Source organism: Panicum virgatum, chromosome 6N (assembly GCF_016808335.1).
Source record: "Panicum virgatum strain AP13 chromosome 6N, P.virgatum_v5, whole genome shotgun sequence".
In the NCBI taxonomy this organism is placed as follows: Eukaryota; Viridiplantae; Streptophyta; class Magnoliopsida; order Poales; family Poaceae; genus Panicum; species Panicum virgatum.
The window spans coordinates 50,139,241-50,164,897 of record NC_053150.1 but is presented as its reverse complement, the minus strand read 5'-3'; the positions used below and the strand labels follow the sequence as shown (position 1 = coordinate 50,164,897).

General features: G+C 49.6%; 2 protein-coding genes across 2 annotated transcripts; one reads left to right on the top strand and one right to left on the bottom strand.

Moving 5' to 3' along the window:
• The first annotated feature begins 484 nt into the window (after positions 1-484).
• On the top strand, positions 485-1,014 carry LOC120678286. The gene is made up of 2 exons (XM_039959418.1): positions 485-714; positions 834-1,014. The coding sequence occupies exons 1-2, from the start codon at positions 485-487 to the stop codon at positions 1,012-1,014; spliced, it is 411 nt and encodes a 136-aa protein (XP_039815352.1).
• Positions 1,015-14,080: 13,066 nt separating this feature from the next.
• Positions 14,081-19,714, bottom strand: LOC120678831 (pyruvate dehydrogenase E1 component subunit beta-1, mitochondrial). The gene is made up of 14 exons (XM_039960221.1): positions 19,542-19,714; positions 19,338-19,409; positions 18,177-18,257; positions 18,071-18,097; positions 17,887-17,949; positions 17,708-17,794; positions 16,915-17,040; positions 16,469-16,602; positions 16,310-16,382; positions 16,146-16,211; positions 15,467-15,505; positions 15,239-15,363; positions 15,045-15,159; positions 14,081-14,505 (listed from the first exon to the last, which is right to left on the bottom strand). The coding sequence occupies exons 1-14, from the start codon at positions 19,578-19,580 to the stop codon at positions 14,437-14,439; spliced, it is 1,116 nt and encodes a 371-aa protein (XP_039816155.1). The 5' UTR covers positions 19,581-19,714; the 3' UTR covers positions 14,081-14,436.
• Positions 19,715-25,657: the final 5,943 nt, after the last annotated feature.

Genomic DNA, 25,657 nt, shown 5'->3' with positions numbered 1-25,657 from the left:
ACGCAAACCACACCACTCGGGAGTGCCGAGCACTCTCCAATGGTGTCATCAAGGACAACGACCCCAAGCGACCCCGCCACGACGACCGCGACAGGCCGGGTGGTTCCAGAACCACCCGGGCGCGCCCACGGAGGCGCAACTCTTCCAGGCGAGACGACGACGAGCAGAGGGAAGATTCCCCAGGGAACTTCCAGAAAGAAGACAGGGCCGTCAACTTCATATACGGCGGCCAGACCAAACCATCATGCTAGCGCAAGCTCAAGCCTGATGATCGCGAAGTCAACCTAGTGTTCAAACACCCGGTTGAACCCCTCCGGTGGTCGGAGTCGCCGATCACGACCGCCGTGACCACTGGGTCCACCTGCCCAGGCCGGGTGCCTACCCCCTCGTGGTCAGCCCAGTGGTGAGCCAGGTCCGCCTAGCCAAAGTACTCGTCGACGGTGGCAGCGCCCTCGACATCATATTCGCCAGCACATTGGAGAGCATGGGCTACGACATGACTTCCCTAGTCCCATCCGATCAGGCCTTCTACGGCATCATCACTGGAGGCGGGTCAACTCCGGTAGGCTGGGCCACTCTACCGGTCGCCTTCAGCACCAGCAACAACTACCGCACCGAGTATGTCAACTTCGAGGTCGCCGAGTTCGAGACCTCCTACAACGCCATCCTGGGAAGACCCTCCCTCGCCAAGTTCATGGCGATCCCCAACCACACGTATCTTCCCCTGAAGATGCCAGCTCCAAAGGGGTCCTCTCGGTCTACGGAGATCTGCAGACCTCCTATGCGTGTGTGGCCAAGAACATCGAGCTCTCCAACACCCTGGAATGATCCAGGAACTTGGTTCTTGTTGCCCAGGCAGCAAAGAACCTTCTGGCGGACCAGCAGCCGATCCCCGCCAAAGAGTCGACTTCCGAGTTGCAGCTCGCGCCAGCCGTGGCGACCAAGACCATCATCCTCCAGGACGATGAGCCGCACAAGACCGCTGTGATCGGGACCAGCCTCGACCCGGCGTAGGAAGGCGCGCTCACCTCCTTCCTCTAGGAGAATTGGGACATATTCGCATGGAAGCCATCTGACATGCCCAGAGTCCCAAGGGAGGAGGCTGAGCACTCCTTAGATCTATACAAGAAGGCGAAACCCGTCAAGCAATGGCTCCGCCACTTCGCGCAAGATCGAAAGGACGCTATTAGGGTAGAAATAACCCGGCTCCTAGCCGTCGGTTTCATCAGAGAAGTCGTACACCTAGATTGGCTGGCAAACCCAGTCCTTGTAAAAAAGAAAAATGGTGAATGGAGAATGTGTGTTGACTATACCGACCTCAACAAACACTGCCCTAAGGACTCCTTTCCTCTACCACGCATCGATCAGGTCGTCGACTCGACGACCGGGTGCATTCTCCTCTCTTTTCTTGACTGTTACTCAGGGTACCACTAGATAGCCCTCAAGGAGTCGGATCAAGAGCAGATGTCCTTCATCACCCCCTTCGGGGCCTACTGCTACAACACCATGATGTTCGGCCTCAAGAATGCCGACGCCACCTACCAGAAGGCCATCCAGAGATGCCTCCAGGGGCAGATCGGGCGCAACGCCGAGGCCTATGTCGATGACGTCGTCATCAAGACAAAACGTAATGACCAGTTCATTATAGACCTCTCTGAGACATTTGAAAATCTCATGAAATTCAAATGGAAGCTCAACCCGACCAAATGTGTGTTCGGTGTCCCGTCCGGAAAACTACTCGGCTTCATAGTCAGTAGCCGGGGCATCGAAGCCAACCCCACCAAGGTCAACGCCATCAGGTTCATGAAGCTCCCAGGAGCAAAAAGGTCATGATGAAGCTCACAGGGTGCATGGCCGCCTTGAGTAGGTTCATAAGCAGACTCGGCGACAGAGGCCTACCCTTCTTCAAACTTCTCCGGAAGTCCGACAAGTTCAAGTGGAACGACGATGCTTCCAAAGCATTCCAGGAGCTCAAGGATTTCCTAACCTCGCCGCCCGTCCTAACGGAACCAGAAGACGGGTAAGTCCTCCTGTACATTGCCGCCACTACCAGCGTGGTGAGTACTGTCCTAGTCGTCGAGCACGACGAGCTGGGTCACATCTACAAGGTGCAGTGACCCGTCTACTTCATCAGTGAAGTACTCGGCGAATCCAAGGCATGCTACCCACAAGTACAGAAGCTGTTGTACGCTATCCTCATTACGTCAAGAAAGCTCCAGCACTACTTCCAGGCTCACAAGATCAAGGTGGTTTCATCCTATCCACTCGGCGATATCCTGCACAACAAGGACGCCAACGGCCGAGTCATCAAATGGTCAGTAGAACTCGGCGCATTCACGATTGAATTTACGCCGCGGTCCACTATCAAGTCTCAGGCGTTGGCTGACTTTGTTGCTGAGTGGACCGAGATCCAAGATCCTCCACCCGACACCAGATCCGAGCACTGCATCATGTACTTCGATGGTGCCCTCAAACCGTGATGGAGCCGGCGCTGAAGTCCTCTTCGTCTCCCCGAAAGGCGAACAACTCAATTATTTCCTCCAGCTACTTTTCAAGGCTACCAACAACGCTGCTGAGTACGAAGCTCTCATCAATGATCTCCGGATCGCTGTCACACTCGGCGTCAAGCGTCTGTTGGCCTATGGTGACTCCAAAGTCGTCATACAACAAGTCAACAAGGACTGGGAGTGCACCAAGAAGAAGATGGACGCCTACTGTAGGGAGATCAGGAAGCTCGAAGCCAAGTTTTATGGTCTGGAGTTTCACCATGTCCCCAGGGACGACAACGTGGCGGCCGATGTTCTGTCCAAGCTTGGATCCAAGCGGTCCATCGTACCACCCGGCGTGTTCGTTCAAGCACTCAACAGCCCTACGGTCAAGATGGAAGAGGAGCCTCCTACAGAGCCTGACTTGGTCCCGGCCATAGGGCAGCAGATCCTAACCCTCGACACCGACTAGCGCTCCCCAATCATCGACTTCATCAAGAACAATAAAAGCTACCCAAAGGGAAAGGAACACGAGAAGCTTGCTCGCCGGTCAAGCAACTACGTCGTCATAGGAACCGAGTTCTTCAGGCACTCGGCTTCCTCAGGAACCCTGTGCAAATGCGTTACACAGGATGAAGGAGTCCAACTCCTTAGCGATATCCATTCGGGTATCTGCGGCAACCATGCGGGCGCCTCTACCCTCGTGGGGAAAGCCTTTCTATCAGGCTTCTACTGGCCCACGGCCCTGGCTGACGCCAGAAACATCGTCAGGCGATGTCCCGGGTGCTAGTTCTTCTCCAAGCAATAGCACATCCCGGCTCAGGCCTTACGGACTATACCGCCTTCCTGGCCATTCGCCTGCTGGGGACTCGACTCGGTGGGACCGCTAAAGACAGCCGTCGGCGGATACAATCACATATTCATGGCGATTGACAAGTTTACGAAATGGATCCAAGTCAAGCTAGTGACAGCCACTACATCAGCCAAAGCAACCAAGTTCATCGAGGAGATATCACACCTATTCGGGGTCCCTAATCGGATCATCACTGATCTGGGTACTTCATTCACGGGCTCCGAGTTTTGGGATTACTGCCAAGAGAGCTGCATCGACGTCTACTATGCCTCCGTAGCGCACCCCAGGTACAATGGCCAAGTTGAAAGGGCCAACGGCTTGATCCTTCAGGGGCTCAAGGCCAGAATTTTTGATCCGATCAAAAAGTATGGTGCAAAGTGGCTCCAAGAACTACCCAGAGTAGTATGGGGATTCCGCACATAGAGAAGCCGGGCTACTGGTTACTCGCCATACTTCATGGTGTACGGTTCTGAAGCAGTCTTGCCATCGGACATAGCTTTTGGTGCTCCGCGCATCCAGAACTACGACGAGAACGATGCCGAAGCGACTCGATGCACTAACATCGACTCGGCAGAGGAGCACTACCTGACGGCCTCCATACAACATGCGAGATGTGAGTAGCAGCTCCAGCGCTATCATGATCGCAACATCCACGAGCGTAACTTCAACGTCGGTGACCTGGTTCTGCGACGAATCCAGTCGACCACCGGTGCTAACAAGCTGTCTTCCCCATGGGAAGATCCCTTTGTAGTCAGTGGCATAGTGGTTCCCGGAACCTACCACCTACAGTGGCCAGACGGTACAGGCGTGGGCAACCCATAGAATATCGAGCACCTGCACCGCTTCTATCCGTAGAAGCATAGAAAATGCAAAGCTATGTACCCATCCACTCATTCAATAAAGTTTGTTGCATTTTACATATTGCATACTACTTATTTCGTTCTTTACCGAGTCGTTTTCAACACGCTCGGGGGCTGTGTCTCGGCCACCCAGCCGGCCCGTACTCGGAGTCCGACCAGTCGGACAAGAACAACCCGGTTCGCCTTTACTGAACACAGCCGAGTACGTCTAGGAACCACTCTGTGTCACCCTAACTAACCGCGCACATTGATGATCCGCTCTCAAGCACTATCAAAAGGGCTCCGAGATAGCTTTCCACCTACTCGGCAAATTCAGAAAAGAACTCGGACTACGGGCATAACATTAACATCAAATAAAATTAAAACATTATTTACATAAATATTGTTTTTCGCTGGTCCACTCTGACCAACTTTCCTTTTAGCAAAATAAACAAAAGAAATTCCTGGAGACTGGCAACCCACAGCTCGGCCACGATGCGCTCGGCGATCTCCAGGACGGCGGTGTGGTTGGCCTCCCACTCTGCATCAGAGCAGTCTTCGGGGACGCCATCTCCCACTAGGCCCAGATACGCTTCCGGGAGGTGGGTCGTCACCAGACCCAGGGTATGCTGCACGGCATCCTTGGCAGCTCCCCGGATGAAGGCCTCCAGTCGGCCGCGGGAAGCCTCCAGCCTTTCAGACAGGCTCTTGGCAGCCGCCACGCCCTCGGCTCGAACGCCCCAAGAAGCGCCTCCAGCGGCCTGCTCAGGTGATCCAGCGTCGCATGTTCCTCCGCTTCTGCAAAAAGCACCCGGCTGGGTCAGCCCAAGCCAAAGAAAATGACAGGAAACACATAGCAGTATGATCTCTGGATCGTACCACGCCGAGCCTGCTGCTCCAGGCGAAGCTTCTCCTCGGTAGCGGCCTCCCACGCCTCAGCCACCTCCCAGAGCTTCTGCAGCTCCTCATTGGACTTGGTGCAGGCCTCCAGCTCTAAACAATAGCAAGTCAGAGACAAGTCAAGTCCGACAAGGACTCGGCAGACATCGATCCGGCTCCTTACCATACTTCTCCTTGCGCAGAGCATCCTCGGCCTTCACCTTGTAGGCCTCCAACTGGTGGTCCCGCGCCTCCAGCTCGGCCACACTGGCCTCGAGCCCCGCCACCCGACTAATGGCGGTGCTCCGTTCGGCCAGCTCCTGGGCGGCCTGCTCTGATAACTCCACCAGAGCCTGAAGAACAACTATGCATTACAAGACAACGCCTGCAAGAACAAGTCGGCTTCATAAACGGAGGGAGGCAGGAGACTCACCTCAACCAGTCCTTGGGCGACCTTGGCGGACGCCATGAGTTTCCCGGAGACCGTGTCGTCCCCCTCCTCGGCCTCCTCCTTCGCCGGCGAGGGCCTGACCCCCTCGGGGGGGCTCGACTTGGGTCCTCTCTACCTCGATGGCTAGGACCTCTGCGGTCCTGACCACCTCGATGGCCGGGACCTCGAGGGCCCTGACCTCAACGTCCGCCACCCCTTCGTCACAGGGCGGATCCTGCATCTCCACATCATGGGGAGGGGCTGAGACCCTGTTGCTGGCCTCCTCCTCCTCCTCCTTCTTCTCCTCCTCCTCGCGGTGGGCGCGGTTCTTCGCTGGACTCGCCCGCGACGAGTCCAGCTTCGCGGCATCACTGGAGCCACCCTCGTTGGACATCTCCTCCGCCTTCCTCTTGGCGCCGCTGAGTGACGCCGTCCTACACCAACGACAAGGGCGATAAGAACAGCTCCAGGGAACAAAAATCAAGAAAGAACAAGATCAAGGTTGGGAAACTTACCCACCGCTGCGACGCAGCGGGAACTTCAGCTTCAGCTGCGCGGCCGCGGAGTCCCAGAGCCGGTGCACGGGGGCGTTACCTCCCCGCACAGTTGGCCCAGCACCTGGGCCGCCTCCTTCTCGACTTGGGGGCCGGCCGATGCCGACCCCACTTCAGCAGTGGCCGGGGGCGCTGATGCCCCCCGGACTTTGCTTGCCCCCTTTTGGGTCGAGCTCCTCAGCGTCTGCTGCGCTGCCGCCAACCCAGCCTTCGACAGTTGGATATTCTTGACGGCGCGGCGCGTTTTCCTCCTCAGGGCGGCCGACGGTGGCGGCCCCGATTCTCCGGTGATCTCCACCTCCGGCTCACTCCCCACGGAGGAGTCAGAAGAGAACTCGGCTTCCTCCTCCGCCGGCTGGCGCAACTCGACGGTGGCGGAGGCATCCTTCCCAGGATCCCCCTCAGGCAGAGGAGCGGGGGACTAGTACTCCAAGACCCTGGCCTGCAATGGATCCGAGTTGTGTTACAAGTCAACGGGTGCGCCCGGAAACGCAGTGCAAAAATAGAGGAAACAACTCGGAATGCACAAAACAACTCGGAAGATTCAAGAAAACTTACGGTATCGGTCGGCCGCTTCAGGCAGTGGGCTTTTGGGCAGCCCTTGTCCCGGATCTGCCCCGCCATGATGCGGGTGACCCGGTTCACGATCTCTTCCCGGGGGACCTTGCGATCCTACCCCCGGGTTGGGTCCCGATGACCCCCCAGTACTCGAAGGCCTGGTGGACCCTCTCCTGGATCGGCAGCGTGAGCCGCCTGCAGAAGGAGATGGCCACTGCGGCCCCCGTCAGACCTTGCGTCGATAAGTCGGCGATCTCCGTGAGGAGGCGCTCCACCTGCGCCATCTCCTCGGTGGTTGGTGGCTCCTCCCAACACGCCTTGTACTCCGGCGTGCGGCCGGTGCGCGCCGGGAGGCAGGGCGCTGGGTTCGCCACCATGAACCATTCCCGCGCCCACCCCTTGTTGGTGTCGCGGAGCTCGAAGTCGGGGTAGACGCTCCCTTGGCGCAGCGAGAAGGCGGCCCCACCCACAACATTTCGGTGAACGTTGGACGGGTGCCCCTTGAGGCGGTACAGAGCCCGCCACAGATTGAAATGGGGAGTGATCCCAGGTACCCCTCACAGAGGTGTGCGAAGATGGCGATCTGAGCAATGGAGTTGGGCTTGAGATGAGTTACCTCGAGCCCGTAGAAATGAAGAAGCCCGCGGAAAAAGGCCCCCGCGGGCAGCGCGAAGCCCTTCTCATAGAAGGACTTGAACACGACCGCCTGGTTCGTGTCCTCCGACGGGAATTCCTCCCCGTAGCAGCACCGCCTCCCGGTGATCCGCTTCTCCGGGAGGATGCCGCGCTCCACCATGTCCTGGATGTCGCTCTCTTTGAGCGAGCACCTCTACTAGGATGATGACGGCGGCGGGGATTCTCCGGAGCTCCCCGAAGTCGAAGATGCAGACGCAGCGGGCGAGGCAGCCATGGCGATGACTGCGAAGCTCAGGCAAGGGGAGGAAATCGCAATGAAGACGAAGGCCGAGAGCTGTAGAAACTTGCCGAGTTAGCTAAGGCGGCGGAAAGCTCTGGAGCGCTCGGGAACAAGGTGGCCGCTCCGCGCCGCCTCCCCTGTTTAAATATTGGAGGCCCCACAACGGGCAGATCCGAAATCAACGGCCGGATCAGATCAGGCCAGTGATCTCGCGGCGGATGAGGCGGGATAAACGGTAACTTCCTTTTTTACCGTTGCCTCTGCAACCCCGCTCCCTTGTTAGCCGCGACAGATCCGCGTAGAGAATAACAGTTGGATTTTCACCTTAACGCGAATATGCTCCGGATATTCCTGGAAACTACTCGGCATGTCTCCGTGACCCAGCCAGGGCCTCAGGGCCCGGACGCCGTGACGACCCGGCGCATCTCCGTGACTCCGCCAGCGACCCTGCTCGGGGGCTGGTCGCCACCTACGACTCGGCATGTCTCCGTGACCCAGCCAGGGCCTCAGGGCCCGGACGCCGTGATGACCCGGTGCGTCTCTGTGACTCTGCCAGCAACCCTGCTCGGGGGCTGGGTGTCATCTACAACCCGGCGTGTCTCCGTGACCCAGTTAGGGCCTCAGGGCCCGGACGTGACGACCCGGCGTGTCTCCGTGACACCGCCAGCGACCCTGCTGAGGGGCTGGGCGCCACCTACGACTCGGCGTGTCTCTGTGACTCAGCCAGGGCCTTAGGGCCCGACGCCGTGACTGCTCAGCGAGTCTCCATGACCCAGCTAAGGCCTCAGGGCCCAGATGTTTGGACTACTCGGAAAGTCTCAGTGACTAAACCCAGGGCTTTAGGGTCGGGGTAACCGAGCCGGGTTCGATCACCGTGGCAATCTCAAGGTGGCTAAAGGCTGATACCCTCAGGGGATCAGTGTAACAAGATCATTTCTTTGACCCTCGATTCCGAGGCTCGGGGGCGCATCCCGTTTCGGATCTACAACAAGGACAAATATTCTTAATGAGCACCAAAGGACTTTGTTCAAGTACGACAAGGTTCAACTCGGCCCTCCGGCGCTCGGGGGCTTGACGGAAGTAGATCTATGTACCTCCCTGCCGAGTGGGGTCCCCGAATCCGGGAGACTACCCTGCTCGGTGACTCGGCTGCGACTACTCGGCGTGCAGGACTCGGCTGTGCGCAGAGGAGATCCCCAGTGGATTAGGATGAGAGGCTCCAGCTAGAAGCCTGGATAACTAGGGATCTTAACCGACCTCCTTCCTTGTAAAACAACCCGAGCATATCATTCCTTGTACCCCTATGGCTCTTGGTCTATATAAAGGAGACGTAGGCCAACCCATACAGAGACTTCTTCTTTCGCAGCATTCCACAAACCCTAATACAACCCCGAACACTGGACATAGGGTATTACGCTCATTGCGGCCTGAACTTGTCTAAGTCCCTGCGTCTTCGTGTTACCATCGAACTCTTGGTCCTGAGATCCCCATCCTGAAACTCTACCGTCGGGTACACCCCTGGTGGACTGGCCGGAATAACAATCCGACAGGGACTTAGACAGGTTCGGGCCGCGATGAGCGTAATAGCCTACGTCCTGTGTTCGGATGTTGTATTAGGGTTTGTGGAATACTGCGAAAAGAAGAAGTCTCTATGGGTCTTCCCATGTCCTTTATATAGACCAGGAGCCGTAGGGGTACAAAGAAGGTATGCTCAGGTTGTTTTACAAGAAAGGAGGTCGGTTAAGATCCCTAAATATCCTGGCGTCTAGCTGGAGCCTCTCATCCTGATCTACTGGAGATCCTTTCTGCGCACAGCCGAGCCCTGCACGCCGAGTAGTCATAGCCGAGTCACCGAGCAGAGTGGTCTCCCGGGTTCGGGGACCCCACTCGGCAGGGAGGTACATAGATCTACCTCCGTCAGACACCCTACTCGCTGGATCGAGTAGGTTTTTGGATATCTTTAAAGTAAGTCCCATTTGAGTAACCTGACGAGGTTAATCCTAAACGGTCAACTTTATAGGTTATTCCAGTACTCAAGTAGCACACCCTACTCGCTGGATCGAGTAGGTTCTTGGATATTTTCAAAGTTATTCCCACTTGGATAACCTAATAAGATTAATTCTAAACGGTCAACTTTGGAAGTTACTCCAGCCCTTAGAAAGGACATTCTACTCATTGCTTTGAGTAGATCTTAAGCCAGGGAGCTTATAAGAACCTGTTATAGTTTCCTCACTTAGATAAAAAGGTGTAAACCCAACCAAGCTATACGACATATTTCCTTTGAAGGAAATCCCTTTCTGGTTACGACCTGACTATTTTTTAGGTGCTTTTTCCACTTGGTTAATCTCACGAGATTCAATCCCAACCTTCTTGTCCTTGTCGGGGTTCCATCGGCGGAGAGATAGAGGGGTATATAAGGGCGGGCAGGGACCCCTCAAAACACATCAACAACTAAGGCGATCCAAACAACCACACAGGATTAGGGTATTACACACTTCGCGGCTCGAATCTGTCTAAATCCTTGTGCTCTTTGCACCATCGAATTCCAGAGCTAGTCGATCTCTTGCCTACAATCCTACTACTAATAGTATCTCTGAGTAGATTTGGCGACTAAACACCGACAAGCCCGTTGAGAGGCGAAGGGGGTGAGGCGCCATCTAGATGCACCGCACTGCTCGAGAAGTACCGCCGGTACGTTGTTGGAGGGGCGGACTGACAAGACAACGTATGGACGCGCCCGCGGCCGGCGAAGCGCCGTACCGCACGCCGATGGAGGGCCGGTGGAGGGTGGAGGGGAGGCGCAAGGACGCGGCGCTCCGGCGGAGGAGCGAAGCGATGGGGCAGGCGCAGAGGCGGGATGAAGCGGCGGCGGAGAGGTGAGGAGGAGCCGGAAAACTGGCCAACGCATCGACAGGGGGGTTGAGGAGCGAAGCGACAAAGCAGGCGAGGGGTGCAGGAGCAGGATGGAGCGGTGGTGGAGGGGCACGTGGGAGCGGCAGCGAAAAGAGTGTCAAAGAGCGATGCAAAGGCGGAGGGGTGCGGACACGCGTGAATGCAACCCAATACGGAGTGGTAGAGGTCAGAATCATTGAAGGGATTGCAGCAGTTCGTTGAATACTACCTGGTATTGGTAAAGATTTCCGGGTCGGAGTCGTGGGAAGGGTTGCAGAAGCTCGTTGAATACTACTTGGTATTGGTAGGTATTTTCAATATCAATTTTCGAAACATCCAAACAGCTGATATTAAAGGTACCCGATACCTTCCAGATTCTAGTCTTCAATATCTACAAACAAACAGTAATTAAAAGATTTTCTTCTTTATTCTACAAATATGCACGTACTCACATACACACACTCATCTATAAATATTTCTAAAGCACATAAGGTTTTCATCTAAATTTTGATTTGGTCCACCTGTGTTACCGACAGGTGGGTTTTAGTTCATCCCTTATACGAGTTAGACTACTTCTTCGTCCACGACTCAATTACACGGATCCCTACAAATTAACGCATGAATACCACTTCTGTCACACCCGATTCAGAAAAAAAATCAAATGCATCTCATATGTGCGCCAGGATCAAATTTACACACATATGATAGACTTACAAAGTGAATACCATAACAATGCCAAAAACGAAAGAGTATTAACAACTTTATTACATAACCGAAAATTTTAAACTTAAGCGAATAAATAGCGTCTCAGAGTAACAGCGGAATCTTCATCAGCACAGTCATGGCCATATTTGCCTATCTATATCTATACCTATACTATTTTTTAAAAACACGTAAGGTTTCCACCTAAATTTTTGGTTTAGTCTACCTTGTGATATTGACAGTGGGTCTTAATCCATCTTGTATACGAGTTGGATAAGCTCTCAGCTCACGACTCAGTCGTGTCAATATTTATACCAATTTTGTCCGAGGCAACACGGAAGCATATTTTCCTAGTCTTATAAATATGTGCATATAATTTTAACCTACATACACTTTTGAAAGAATGGATCGGTAGATCTTAAGCTTGACCAAATTATTATTGAGGCATCATGGTAAAATGGGCATATCACCTACCAAAAAATAGTGTGTTAATTTACATCGCCTACCATTAGACCAGTCTCAGTGGGGAGTGTCATCGCACAGTTACCTAAACTGTAAACTAGATAACCAAGCCGGGGGAGTGTCATGGTGATGACACTCCTCTCACATCCTATAACAGTCCTTCTTCTCCCTCTTCTGCCACATTAGCAAATTTAATGCTCATTACACTCCTATGACCCTCCCATTGAGATTGGCCTTAAAAAGATCATATTGTTACTTTATGTTGCCTTAAAGCTAGAAGATAATCATTAAGTGTTGTTTGACTTACATCACGAAAGGATTCTAATCGTAGCGCCAAGATGACTTTTGGTTTGAGCTAAGGAAGTAATGACAGCGCAAACACATTTTTATATAATTAGAGCATCTCCAGCAGTCTCCAATTTCCCAATAATCTTTTACTATTGGTAAAAACATGTACTCCAGTAGTTTTCCAATACAGCTCCCTTTCCCCAATAACTATTGGGATGTCCAAATATTTCACCCCATCTTCCCTCAAATAAAGGGAGGGTTCTCCCAATGTATTATTGTATTGGGACAAGAGTATTGCGAGACTGCAAAAGCAACTCCTCCAATAATCCTAAAGTTGCTATTGGGACATCTTCTAATATTAGTTATTGGGAAAGGATTATTGGAGAACTGGTGGAAATGCTCTTAAAGGCTAATTGTGCTGCCTTTTAAGTTTTAGCTTATAGGTGGATAGGAGAAGTCAAAAGTTTTGAACTTTTTTAATAACTCGGCATAGTACCCAAGCATTACAGTATGTAATATTTATTTTACTCAGATCTACACAAGATCACCAATTGTAAGTTGTGCTATAACCGTGCGAGGTACTGATTGTTCAGGTTACGATTGGGATTCAGATTGATTTTGTTCGTGTTCTGATTAGAGTTTGGATTGACGGACGGTGGAATCATTGACTACTTTAAAAATAGAAGAAATAGAGACAGAGGAATGTAGTACGTACTACTTTGAGAAAGAAATTACATAACATCTATCCATATATCAAAATGTCCGCCATGAAATCTTTATTTGATAAAGGATACTAGTAATTATTAGCCTCTCCGGCACTATGGATCTTGAGAATGGTACCCATAAGACCATTCATCTGGAAAAAAAATCATTTGGAAGATGACTTCTTTTATTCAAAGAAAGAATGAGGGCTTATGCCTTATTTAGTTGCAGGGTGTAAAGTTTTTGAAAAAAAATCTTTCTACATTTGAAGTACTAAACATAGACTAATCACAAAATTAATTACAGAACTTGTCTGTAAATCGCGAGACGAATCTAATGAGCCTAATTAATCCGTCATTAGAGGTTGATTACTGAAGTAATTTAGCATCTAATTACGGTCTAATTAGGTTCATTAGATTCGTCTCGCAATTTACAGGCAAACTATGCAATACGTTTTTTATTTCGTCTAGATTTAAGTCTCCATACATGTGCCGAAAAAAATTGGAATTTTAAATTATGCAACTAAATAAGGGCTTATTTGTTAAGTGCGAGAAAAAAGAATTGAAGCGCGTGGGGACCACTGCCGGCGCCGCTCAGATCCGTACTTTCTACTTTTGCATCAATCTAAAGGACGATAATAATTCGACACTTGCGTTCGCTTCAGCTTTTGCTCCTTTTTTTTTCTTTCCTTCCTCCATTTCCTTCTCCTGCTTCCTTGCCATGGCTTGCATTTTTCTTTGGTCTTTTTCTGGGACAGCGAGTTGGAGTGTTCAGATGCATTGGTTCAAGATACTTTGTTTTTTTAAAAAAAAGAATGGCATCTGATTCGCCAAATCAACTCTTTTTCTGCACCACCAGCGTGCTACGGAAAGCTTGAATAGTCTCCGGCTGTGATGTGATGGGAGGCAGGGGGCTGTCCACTATTGCAAAATGCAAATAGCAGCACTCCCCAGCCAAAAGGGGAGGATGGATCGAGGCAAGGCATCAAAGCTAGCATCAGCTATCCATCCACCACCACCCGTCGATCGATCAGGACCTGGAGGTGTGCAGGGCAACCATAAAGAATCGGGTAATGCCAGACAGGTGCCCAGGCAGGGCCTGCCTGAATGCCTGATCCACAACGCCTTGCGGTGGTGGTGATGGGTTGGGGAATGGCAAGGGACATCCCTTTCCCATACGCGTCTGTGTATCTTTCGAAAGCGAGGAGTTGGGTCCATCCATGGCCCCACCAACCTGCAAGTTGCAGAGCACATGTGTTGCTCTCCGGCGTTGCCATCTGTTGCTCTCCCTGGATATACCACCACCAGTCCACCAACTGTACATGGAAGATAGAAGAATCTTCTGCCGGACCCTGCCTCTCTGATTGCCAACGGCCTCAGCTTCCCTACGCATCCGTAGGCGAGTCGACGTGCCAAACCCGTCGCTTTCGGACGCCAAATCCTTTGGTGTTTCCAGTTCAGGCATTGCCCGAACATGCTTTTCAGTTTCACAGAGGCTGGCACCGGCGGGGCATTGGATATCCAGCATGGAAACAGAGATTTTAAACAAGGCGCAACCAGAATTTCTATTCCAGGACCTCTTGGAGCTCCCTTTAAAATACATGTTATGTTATTGACACAATCCCCCACAGGTAAATCCTGCATGGCTCGCAAACCCGAGTTGAGAACCGTAAAGTGATGCAGAGTCAGGCAGCCATCCGGCTGCTGTGGCGGCGGAGAACTGAACTGGACACACCTCTTGGTTGCTCTACAAAATCAGCTCACGCTAGTTGAGTTGGAGCGGGAGCGGTAGTGGGCACTCGTACCATTATGCGACACATCTTTCTGGACACACAGACAACAAAATGGAAGATCGAGAAGCGATTGGGTCTGTGAATTAGGCTGTTGCCGCCATTGGTACTGCTCTGTAGCAAGCCCGCTTTGCCGCTCGGACAATGTCCTCAACCTGCAAGTGCATAAGGAAAGTCAGAAAGTGAAAAGGCCAATCACAATAACAGTCAATACCATAGTCGAATACCACACCAATACTCTCTTTTAACAGCCAAATTCCGTAATTCTATCCCAATTCCCAACAAATATTTCTGAAATTTGACCTCTCAACATCTTACATCTATTTCCTCATGCGCCTACCAGAGATTATGGGTTCCTAATAGTTTTCTTCAGCATCTGGTAGACGATTGTACAATTTTCTCATGCACCTCAGAATCTACCAGATTAGGTCATGTGCCTTGCACACCTAGGTTCCTGTCTTGCAATACAGCTATATGCAATAAAAAAGCTATAGTTTTGTCAAAAGGCTGCACATCAATAATCAATTGTACAAGATGCAGGCCAAAATAAATGGTAAGGCAAGAAAACTGGAAGTCCGGCATACTAACGTGTTATTTCGGCTGCTACTATTCAAACTGCAATGACATTACTTTTGTCGAACCACAAATCCCTATGTAAATTTGGAATGAAAGCAAAAGGGCAGTCAGTATAGACCTGTGGAACAGCCATCCTCTCTAGGTTGGCAGCGTAAGGCATGGGCACATCAGCTCCAGCAATCCTCTCAACTGGCGCATCAAGATACTCAAAGCTGTCCTCAACAACAGCCATGCTGCAAGCAAGACACATTTCAACCCATTAGGAGAGATGACGACCATGCAATTTGGCGGTGGGGGCGGTGGGGGACAGACCATATTTCAGCTCCAATCCCATGTTGTGGGAAGCCTTCTTCTACTGTTACCAATCTGTTGGTTTTCCTCACAGATGCATTAATAGCAGCTCTATCCAGTGGTCTAATTGAACGAAGATTGATTACCTGAACAAAGAATTACTAAACCATAAGGAAATTATGATGGCCTCCATGAGAAAAAGAGAGGTTGGTAGAGTAAGACTGTACTAATAATTGCCAAAAGAAATACCTCGGCACTGATACCCTCCTTGGCTAGTATATCTGCAGCCTGAAAAATGACAGCACGGGAGAATGCAATCAGAACATCAACTGGGTATATTTTATATATAGCTATTACGTTGGTTGTTGAAATATATGGTAAATTATAAGTAGAACTCAATTTCCCCAGAAACAATTGTTTTTGGTCAAATTTCAATATATTAGATCTTAGTTTTTAAAAGGAGATGGCCCATAGTACAGATATTCAAGCAGAGTTGAACACTATCTTGTATTCAAGGTGGCACTATGGGCATGTTTGGTTTCTTTGCTCAACTTTGTTGCTAGTGGGAAAAGGTTGGGCAAAGAAAACCTTACTAGTGGGGAAAGCCAACCTCAAAAGCAAGGAAATGGAAATCGTTGCTCACCATTCCCAAAAGCAAGGTAAGGAAAGAAACCAATATATGCATCATCCCTCCTAGCCTTTGTAAGCAAGGTTAGGTAATTGATCCGGAACATGTGTTACATATGGGTCCAGTTAGCAATTCTTGCACGAAATATGATTTTCATAAACAGATACAAACTAGAATCACATTCTCAATCAATAGCAAGTTGAACTCCCCAAAACACTATAAGATATGATGAACAAAATGCCTTTCTTTAAAAAGCGTAATTCAATACAATTAGCTTTAAAAAATCTGGTATTCACACACCTGAAGGGCATACCCAACCATCTTGGAGAATGCAGTGATTGTAACATCTTTTCCTTGTCTCTCTATCTACACCAAAAACAAAGAAAAAAAATATGATTCTTCCATACAATCCATCAAGAAGTCTGATGGAATTACACTACAACTGTGTAAATATAAAGACATACCTTAGCCTTGCCAATTGGAAGGCAGAAGCTAGAATCGAGTACCTCATCAGAAACAGGAAATGATTCACCATAACTGCAGAAAAGTGAAAAAAAACATTATATAATAAGATGTCAACTCAAGCATAGAGATAACAGATGTGCAGGGAAAGTATTGCATACAGAAGTTCATTTTCCAGGAAAACAACAGGATCTGGATCCCTGATTGCTGCTTTCAGCAAACCTCGAGCGTCTTCTGCAGAATATGGTGCTAGAACTTTCAATCCAGGAACATGCGCATACCAAGCTGCATAGCACTGCATACAACCAATGCCCATAAAATATCATGCACTGCAAGAAATTAGACTATAGCTTACACCCCTTGCGCCATTCAACACATTTACATTTTTATTCTGAGGATAGCATTTAAACGCAATATTCAAACGTGGGAGACAAACAACTCATGTAACAAACAATTTGGTTCTACAATTTATTCAATGCCCTGTAAATATTTCTAACAGAATCTGATATTTATAATACTAAATGATATGCCGTAATAGTTTGTATTCTAAGGAATCAACAGCAGTGAACCGACCAAATACAAATAGAGGCAAGTTTCTGCGAATAACCTGCGAGTGTTGAGCACCAACTCCAGCAGCAGCTCCATTTGGACCTCTGAAGACAATAGGAACAGATATCTGACCAGCTGACATGTAGTTCGACTTGGCAGCTGAATTAATGATATGATCAATTGCCTGAATAAGAAAAAGGGTACAGTTAAGGAATTTTCATTTTAAGCACGTGAAATTTGTAATATGTACTCATTCTCAAAGATTCAGAATATGGGAATAAGTCAAGAACATGGGCATTATGGCACAATAGTATTCAACAAATAAATACAACAAGATGACAGCAGATGGAGAACAGTATTCTTGCAGGAAAAGAAATATAAACACAAAGGAAATTGTCATGCAAGGATTTCATATAAGATTATACCAAGTGTCTGATTCAGTAACCGGATCAATATAGATCATAACTGTTCCAATGATTTTATTATACGATTATAAACTGATGCATGGGGATCATGTAAGTTTTGCTAAAGAGAAGAATGTATCCGAATAATTTAACATATTGTTAAATTACACATAGATACACTTTCCTGCATAAGGTGCTACTTAAAACTTAAAAGACGCCATCAGTATAGAAATTCTAATTTATGCAACAAATGCAGCTTCGAGACAGAAAAAGAGAAACCTATATGAAATAAGGTACTTCAGAAAACATGAGTTTTCTCAAATTCAGGAACATGTGGATCAAATGGGGATATAGGGACAAAAAAGGAGTATATCACATTCCAAATCAAGTAAATAAAAAACTAATTCAATGCGCACAATGATTTGCAGACATAATTAAATAACTAACCTGCATTGAAAAGTTAAATGTCATGAACTCTACTATAGGTCGAAGACCATGGTAAGCAGCACCAACACCAATGCCAGTAAAGCCAGCCTGTACAGGAACAAAGCAGATCAGTATTAGCATGTGATTAAATCAACCTGACAGCTTACGAATGGTGATTGTTTTTTTTTCAGATGAATAACCTCAGTGATTGGTGTATCAAGAACCCTATCAGGGCCATACTTGTCGAGCAGTCCCTTGGATATCTGCAAAGAACACCAACGAAGAGAAGCTCAACACTAATAGCATTCATATATTAGTTCAGTTGCCTCAGGGAGATAATAAAAAAAACAAAACAAAACAAATCTTCTTAGAAATGCAACTGACCTTGTATGCACCTTGGTACTCCCCAACCTACCACAAAAGTGACAATTATTAAACCAAAAGAAGCAAAGGAGAGAACAAAACAAACAAGTTCGGTTACTGGCGGCACCTCTTCTCCCATCAAGAAAACAGAAGGATCTGCGGACATTTCTTCATCTAGTGCGGAGTTTAATGCTTCCCGCACAGTTATCTAAAAAGAAAAGGAGTAGTTGTGTAAACATTCTTGCAAAATCTCAAGGTCACGACATAGAAGTACTACTGTAGAGCAGCATGGCATTTTCTTAAGTACCGACCTAGCAAGACGTATAGAGGTATAATACCAACTGTCCCTGAGACATTCATGATTGAGAGAAGCAATGATCACAAAGGACAATAAATAATACTATTTTTAACTACCTATAGGAACTTTTCAATCACCAAATTCAACCTAATTGTGCCACAGCTTGTTTCAGTCATTCCTACTCGATCATTTTCTTTTCAGCCTCCACCTGTGTTTGCTCTTCAATTTAGAGGTGTGGCATGGTGATGATGATGCCACCTCCTCAGGAGCAGGCATTGGAACAAGTAACAGGTAACAGCATCTGATAAGATGATCAAGCAAACTAGATCATCAAATCATACAGTGCACCACCAGCATCTACTCAGAATACTGTTCAACCCACCAAGGAGAGCTACCAGTCAGATTCCCCTGGTGTCAGATACTGAGAATACTTAAATATCTTAATAGCTAAACAATATCTGTGCTGCCATAATCTACAACTGCACCAGTTTGAACCGCAAACAAACTAATTGTCTGCATTATTTATACACAGCTGCTCCATCACCCAACCACTTGATGCCTGCCACCGCCCACCTACCCGTCTCCCTTTATTTTTGAACGTGTACCCGTCTCCCTTCACAGCTACTATCTATCATCCAAAATCCATCATGCTCGACAACAAACACCAGTTACCAGCACGAAGTTCCTGCCGTTTGCATGTAAAACGAAAACAAAAATGTTTCCCACCATCGAGGGGGAGAATTTTAGTAGCAAAACAAAGCATCTGGCAAACCCCGCGAGGTACGAGTACGGCACGGCGAGCGATAGTCCACCGGGGCGCGAACATTGGCAGCAGCGAAGGCAGTGACTGCCAAGCAGACGATTCACATTCCCCCATCGGGGCACAAAAAAAAAGCACAGTAGTTCCAAAACGGGAATAGATTCGACAGCGCACGCTCGCCGACACGACGCGCGAGATCGAAGTGTCCGGGAATGTTGCGAGGCGCTCACCTCCTTGGCGGCGACGGAGTAGCTCCTCGCGGCGGCCGCCGGGCGGAGGGCCTGCGCCAGCTGCCCGAGCACCTGCGCGACGAGAGGGAACGGATCACGGTGAGACTCGAGACCGAACCGGAACGGGGAGAGCGAACCCCCGCGACGCGGAGAGCGCGGTGGCGGGGGGGGGGGGGGGGGGGGGGGACGAGAGCAAGCACTCACGCATCCGGATCCGAGCCGCCTCCGCACGACGCCCAGCATCTCCGGCGCGGGCGGCGGGATGGAGGCTGGCGACGACCGGGGGAGGAGGGGGGACCGGAGGGAGATGAGGAGGGCTGGCTGGCTGGGGCGAGGAGAGGGGATGATGAGATGGAGGTGTATCTGTATGTATCCGGGGAGGGAACCCACCCCAAACCCCAACCCAAGGGAGTCGAGCCGAGGCGGCGGCGGCGGGGTGGGTGGTGTCTGTTCTGGCAGGACACGCCGCAGTCGCTGCGCACGCCTGGAAAAAAAATTATTCTCACAGTAAATTAATTATAGTTATATTAAATAATAATATATTATTTAACCATCATTACAATAGCAATATATTAAACAACGTAAATGAACAATAATAATTCTTAAACTTTATAATTGAAAATTATTGATGGTGATCCGATTGTTACTTCTGAACCATGTACAATTTTTTATTAGTTCAAATTAAATTAAAATTTAAAATTACACCATTAGCATCACTCAAACACTGAAATTAGACCATGAAACTTTAGTTTTTTCTACGCTTTTGCTCATGTATTCAACAATGTTTATGTTTATTTTGCACATTTTTCCTTTCTAACAAATATAGGAGGCTTTAAAAATATATGTACCAAGCTCCTAAAAGATAACAATAGTTTATATCAACATATTGGCCTTTTTAGCTTAATAGTGCATATAATCAAACATATCGGAAACAGTGAGGGTGAATTTTTTAATATTGAATTTAAAATAAATAGTTTTAATCAAAATTAAATTACTATACAAAAATAATTAATGTAAAGACATAACATTAATTTTTAAAGACTGAGGGTTCTTATCTTGGCCAAATACATTGCCACGCAGGTGCAGCATGAAAATCAATGGTCAAATAATACTTTTTTTAAGGAATGGCCAAATAATATTTAATAATTTATCCTAACGTGAATATACTTTTTATTGAGATATTGCGTTAGTTACATTGCTATATAATATTTGGACGTGAACCCATTTGTTAAGTTATCGCATTAAATTAAGCATTTTACAAGTTGTTGGACCGATCTGCACCCACCTGTCAAGTTATTACACTAAATTGAGTATTTTACAAGTTGTCGTACCAATTAGCATCTATCTAACAAGTTGTTGTATGGTAGGTGCAATTTACTAAAAAAATATTTGTATGGCAAAAAAAAGTATAACAACAGTATATTTCGTCTAACCTAATAATAAAATAATAAGGTATTTCGGGACCGGGATAAAACAAACAGAAAATACAACAGGAAAATTGAAATTTTACGGAGACATAGCACGGGACCATTCGCCGACGCCGACGTCGACGTGACGAGCGGAAAGGGAACGGACAGCAGCGTCGCTGATCGCTCCAGTTGACTTTTGATGGTGGGACGGCGGCATCTGGCCGACGCCGCGGCCGAGGGCCAGCTCGCGGAACTTTTTATATTTTTGACCACTAATTTAGAGTATTAAATAAAATTTAATTACAAAAGCACATGTATGACTCTTGATAAATTCGCAAGACTAATCTAATGAGGTCTTTGACTGCACGATTAGAGGAGGGTACTGTAGCATCACTGTAGCAAATCATGACTTAATTACCGTCATTAGATTCATCTCGAAAAGTTACACTCATCCATAAAAAAATTTCGCAAATAAATTTCGTTTATTACTCCATACATGCATTTGTGTTTTTGTGAAAAAAATTTCGTGGTGTAAACCAAACAGGGCACTAACTCCCTCTGTCGGTCGCAGCAGGCAGCGCAGCACACACACTCTCTCACCGTGTGTTTGGTTGCGGGACCAATGGGTTGGGTTGGATCCAACCCGGATTTTGGGGACGGAGCCGACCCATTCATTGTTTGGTTGTACTTCTGATTTTGGGGACGGAGTGAACCCATTTCATGTTTGGTTGAAGGAATTGGGAATACGGATTGGATGTCATGATAACACCGTTAATGAGGGTCCCACTTGCCACCAATTGACCCCACCTGTCAACCTCTCACTTTTTTTCTTTTTATTTTTATTTTTTTCTCTCCCTTATCATCTTCCTCAGCCCTTGCGCCCGGCCCCTCCGCCTTGCCCCGGCCTCCTCTGCCCGCCATGGCGTCCGCCCGCCTCGGCCTCCTCCGTCCGCCGTCGCCGCGGCCTGCCCCACCTCCTCCTCCTCCCGCCGCCGTGGCCGGCCCGGCCTCCCGCCCGCCGCTGCCCCGTGAGCTGCCCTGCTCGGGCCACCATGGGCCGCCGCCGCCGCTCCCATCTCGCGGACCCCGCCGAGATTGGCCGCCGTCCCGCGGGAGCCCCCGGCTGGATCTCCGCCTCTCGCAGCCGCCTTGATGGTCAGGGAGCCGACGCGGAGCGGCGGCGCGGCGCTGGACACAGCAGGGTCATGGAGATGGGGGGCACCCGGGACGGCGTGGAGCAGCGCTACGGTGGACGACGGCCGGGGACGACGCGGAGCGGTGGTGGCGGCGCCGGGCGGCGTAGGCCCTCGCGACGGGGAGGCGGCGGCGGCGGGGGTCGCGTGGAGGCGGCGGTCGCGTGGAGGCGAGCCGAGAATGGCGGGAGGGCCGGGGCGGGCGGACGGACGGAGACTTCACGGGAAGAACGCTCAGCGACAGAGCACATCGGGGTTGGCTCTGTCCGCCGGATTTCAACGGACGGAGGCGACCCGCATATAGACCGAATATTCCCATGTGGGTCCACTCCAATCCGTGCTCCTCCCCATCCAAACATTCTAAAAATGGGTTCCACCCGTCCGGGTTGGATTTCTTCCACCAACCAAACACACGGTCACTCTCTCTCTCGTGGACAAACAAAAAAAAGCACACACGAGGCAGCAGCAGCGCAGCACACACACTCTCTTTTCTCTCTCCTTCAATGCACACACTGATACACGCATACATAGGCCCTGCTCTCAAAAAATTTCGAAATTCATGTCACATCAAATTTTTAGACATAAAATATTAAATATAATTTTAAAAAATAACTAATTACACAGTTTAGCTGGAAATAATGAGATAAATTTTTTGAGACTAATTAGTACATGATTGGACAATAATTACTAAATAAAAACGAAAATGTTACAATAGTCAAATCCAAAAAATTTGACGAATTAAACACGCCCATAGCAAGCACACAGCAAAGCCAGCAGCAACTCTCACTCTCTCTTCCACTCTCTCTCACGTCTCTTTCATCAGCTTTCACAATGTCATTCAATATTCATCTGTAGATTCAATTGCTGAATTTGATGACATCTCCTAATCGGTAATCTTCAAAAATTCTGCTTCCCATGCTTGACCAAAAAAATATTTTACTTTTTCATAGCTTTCTTCGTAAGCTTCCGCTGATGAATACTGAACAATGAATCAGCAGCAATAACTTCAACAACATCGCCGATGCAATACTGAAACAATGAATCAACAGTGATCTCTCTTTCACTCATGCACGCACAGCACATGCAGCAGCAGTGCCAGCATAGCAGCAGCTCTCTTTCATTCTCTCTCCGTCGGTGGTGCAGGTGCATCGCCCCCTCCTCTCATTTTTCTTCCCCACCGAGCAAACAACAGCTGTTGTTCCTCTCTCACCATCGCAAGCAGCAAAACCAAGCAAGCCCCCTCTTTTTCTCTCCAATCGATGCCACCAGCAGCTCCCCTCCGCTGGAGCAGCACAACGACGATGACCCCAAGCCCGGCGACCACGACGTCCCCTCCATCTTCGAGATGCCATGACGTTGCGCTGCTCGGGACGGCACTCCCTCGGTGCAGCACGACCACCAGCTAGCAGCCTCGCTAACGAAGACGGCAGCCATGAGCGCGAAGAGGACGACGCCGACACGGACGCCGACGCCAAATCACCGACGGGACGAGCAGTACCGCGAGCCGTAGCTCCGACCTCGCCGACGACCAAGCCAAGCTGCCGCCGCCGAGCCGTGTGTCGTCGTACCGCAAGCCTCCACCACGCCGGCCACGCCTACACCATCGACCCACGGTGAGCGCCGGCCGAGTCTCATCCTTGCCCAGCCACCATGTGCTGCCGGCGTGAGCTGCCACTGCCGATGACCCCTCCGTAGAGCCTAGGACTTCTGTCGGGTGTTCTCGCGCAGGAGCCGAACGCCGTCGTCATCCGTTTCGCCATTGCCGCCACACGGCATCGCGGCCCGACTACGCCAGAGCTCCGCGAGCGTCGCGGCGATGGCCGATGCTGCGGCCTCGACTATGCTGAGTGCCCGTGCACGCACACGCTCGGTGCAGCAGTGGCAGCCCCTTTATTCCTTCTTGGCCACCAGTGAGCACACGCGGCCGTTGTGACTTCGGGTTGCCGAGTGCCCGCGCGCGTACGCGCCGAACACCACCTGAGCCAAGGACCAAAAGGCCCTGCCTTTGCCTCGTCATCGCCTGCATCCACCACCGCAGACGTAGGTCCGTCACGACCGAGCATGGAACATATTCTGACTCGGACCAAACAGGCACACCCGTTCCATCGTCACCGATGTCGCAGCTCGAGCTAGCTGTAGCTAGTCACCGATGTCGCGGCTCGAGCTAGCTGTAGCTAGTCACCGCGAGCGCGAACGCACAATTGGCCTTGCCAAGCCTACCTGCGGTACCATGGCCATTCTGCCCCGCACTTTCGCCGCGGACGGGCACATCACGAACCGGCCATGCCGGGCACCGTGCGCATGCATGCTGCCGGAGGCCGTCACGATTGCCACCGTTCTCGCACGCTCCGGGCACGAGCCAAGTCGCCGCGGACCAGTCGTCGCTAGACACCGCGAGCGCAAGTCTGCACAACCGTTCTTTTTCTATAAATAATCTAAAGTTACAATCTATCCAACCGTGCACATGGCACGTTTCTGTTCGGTAGAACGGACGCCGAGCCGTTCGCCGAACGAAACGTTGCCGACTCGTTGCCATATGCCAACATCCTACTTAGGGTGCCCCTCGCGGTGCCATCCCCTTTTCGCTGAGCCCACGACACGCGTGAACCGCACTCACGCATGTCGCGACACTATGGCCCCACGATGAGACTGCACATCATCGTTCAGCAGTTTTCGGCGCCGCTCCGCACTGTAGCACCATGATGCTTTGCCACCCACGCCGGCTTTGCCATCTCGTCGCGCGTGTGATGACAACACCGCTCTTTGCCATAGCGTTATTTTTGTTTTCGCACCAGTACCCCGTCACGCCATTGTCGGTCACTGCCTCCTCTTGGTCGATAAAAGACGCATTCGCGTAGCTCCTCCATCACTCCAAACTCATTTCGGACCAACCCGGCTACCTTCCCAACCTGAGCTCACTCACCCTATCATTTCCGCCAGAGCAAGGATTTGCTCGTCGCTCTCTCATTCTGATGAGCTGCTCATCGTGCTCTTGGTAAGCACAGCATGTTATCTGGCCTGATTCATCTTTCTATATTTATCTAAAAATCTAGCTCTAACTGTCTTTGTTAGTTTTATAATTTATAGAGTTCAGTTTACATTTATGTATGTTTTGTTTGTTTGATTTGTGCCGCGTAATAGTCGCCGAGAGTTCGCGAACGACGACGAGAAGAAGCCTGGAGTCCGGTGCCGCGAGTTAGGAAGTTTGTACCGCAAGCAGAAGCCCAGAGTACGTACCACGAGCACGAGGACTAATACCGTGAGCCGGAAATCGAAACGTGTACAGCGAGTCGAACTACCCGTTTGTTGAGCGAAGGCAAATCCAACATTTTCCCTTTTGATTATGCTTATCCCAATTTTTAAACATAACTCGTAGAAGCCTATTTAAAAATGCATTCAATTTGTATATGAAACCTTGAACTATTTTACTGCTTGATGTAGTTAAATACCCATTTGAAAGGCCATACCTTGCTATTGTTTATATCCTGATTATTCCTTGACAACTTAAGATTTATCTTTAAACATGATTATCTCTATTTAGATGAATGCCTTGATAAATGATACTAGCATGCTTAGGATTTATTTATGCAACATTACTCACTGTTATTTACCAAATGCAATCATTTACAAATGAGAAAAATGGGATGGTTGTTTTTAAAAGGTGTGAGTTAATTTTTTTTAAAAAAAGTATAATGAACATGAGGACGATGATGGTGAT

Excerpts from the sequence above, each read along its gene's own strand:
- LOC120678286 (XM_039959418.1), top strand. The coding sequence starts at position 485 with ATGGGCTACGACATGACTTCCCTAGTCCCATCCGATCAGGCCTTCTAC. Across the intron at positions 715-833 it reads ATGGCGATCCCCAACCACAC|GAACTTGGTTCTTGTTGCCC; the intron begins GTATCTTCCCCT and ends GGAATGATCCAG.
- LOC120678831 (XM_039960221.1), bottom strand. The coding sequence starts at position 19,580 with ATGCTGGGCGTCGTGCGGAGGCGGCTCGGATCCGGATGC. Across the intron at positions 17,950-18,070 it reads AGTACCAAGGTGCATACAAG|ATATCCAAGGGACTGCTCGA; the intron begins GTCAGTTGCATT and ends TGTTCTTTGCAG. Across the intron at positions 14,506-15,044 it reads AGAGGATGGCTGTTCCACAG|GTTGAGGACATTGTCCGAGC; the intron begins GTCTATACTGAC and ends ATGCACTTGCAG.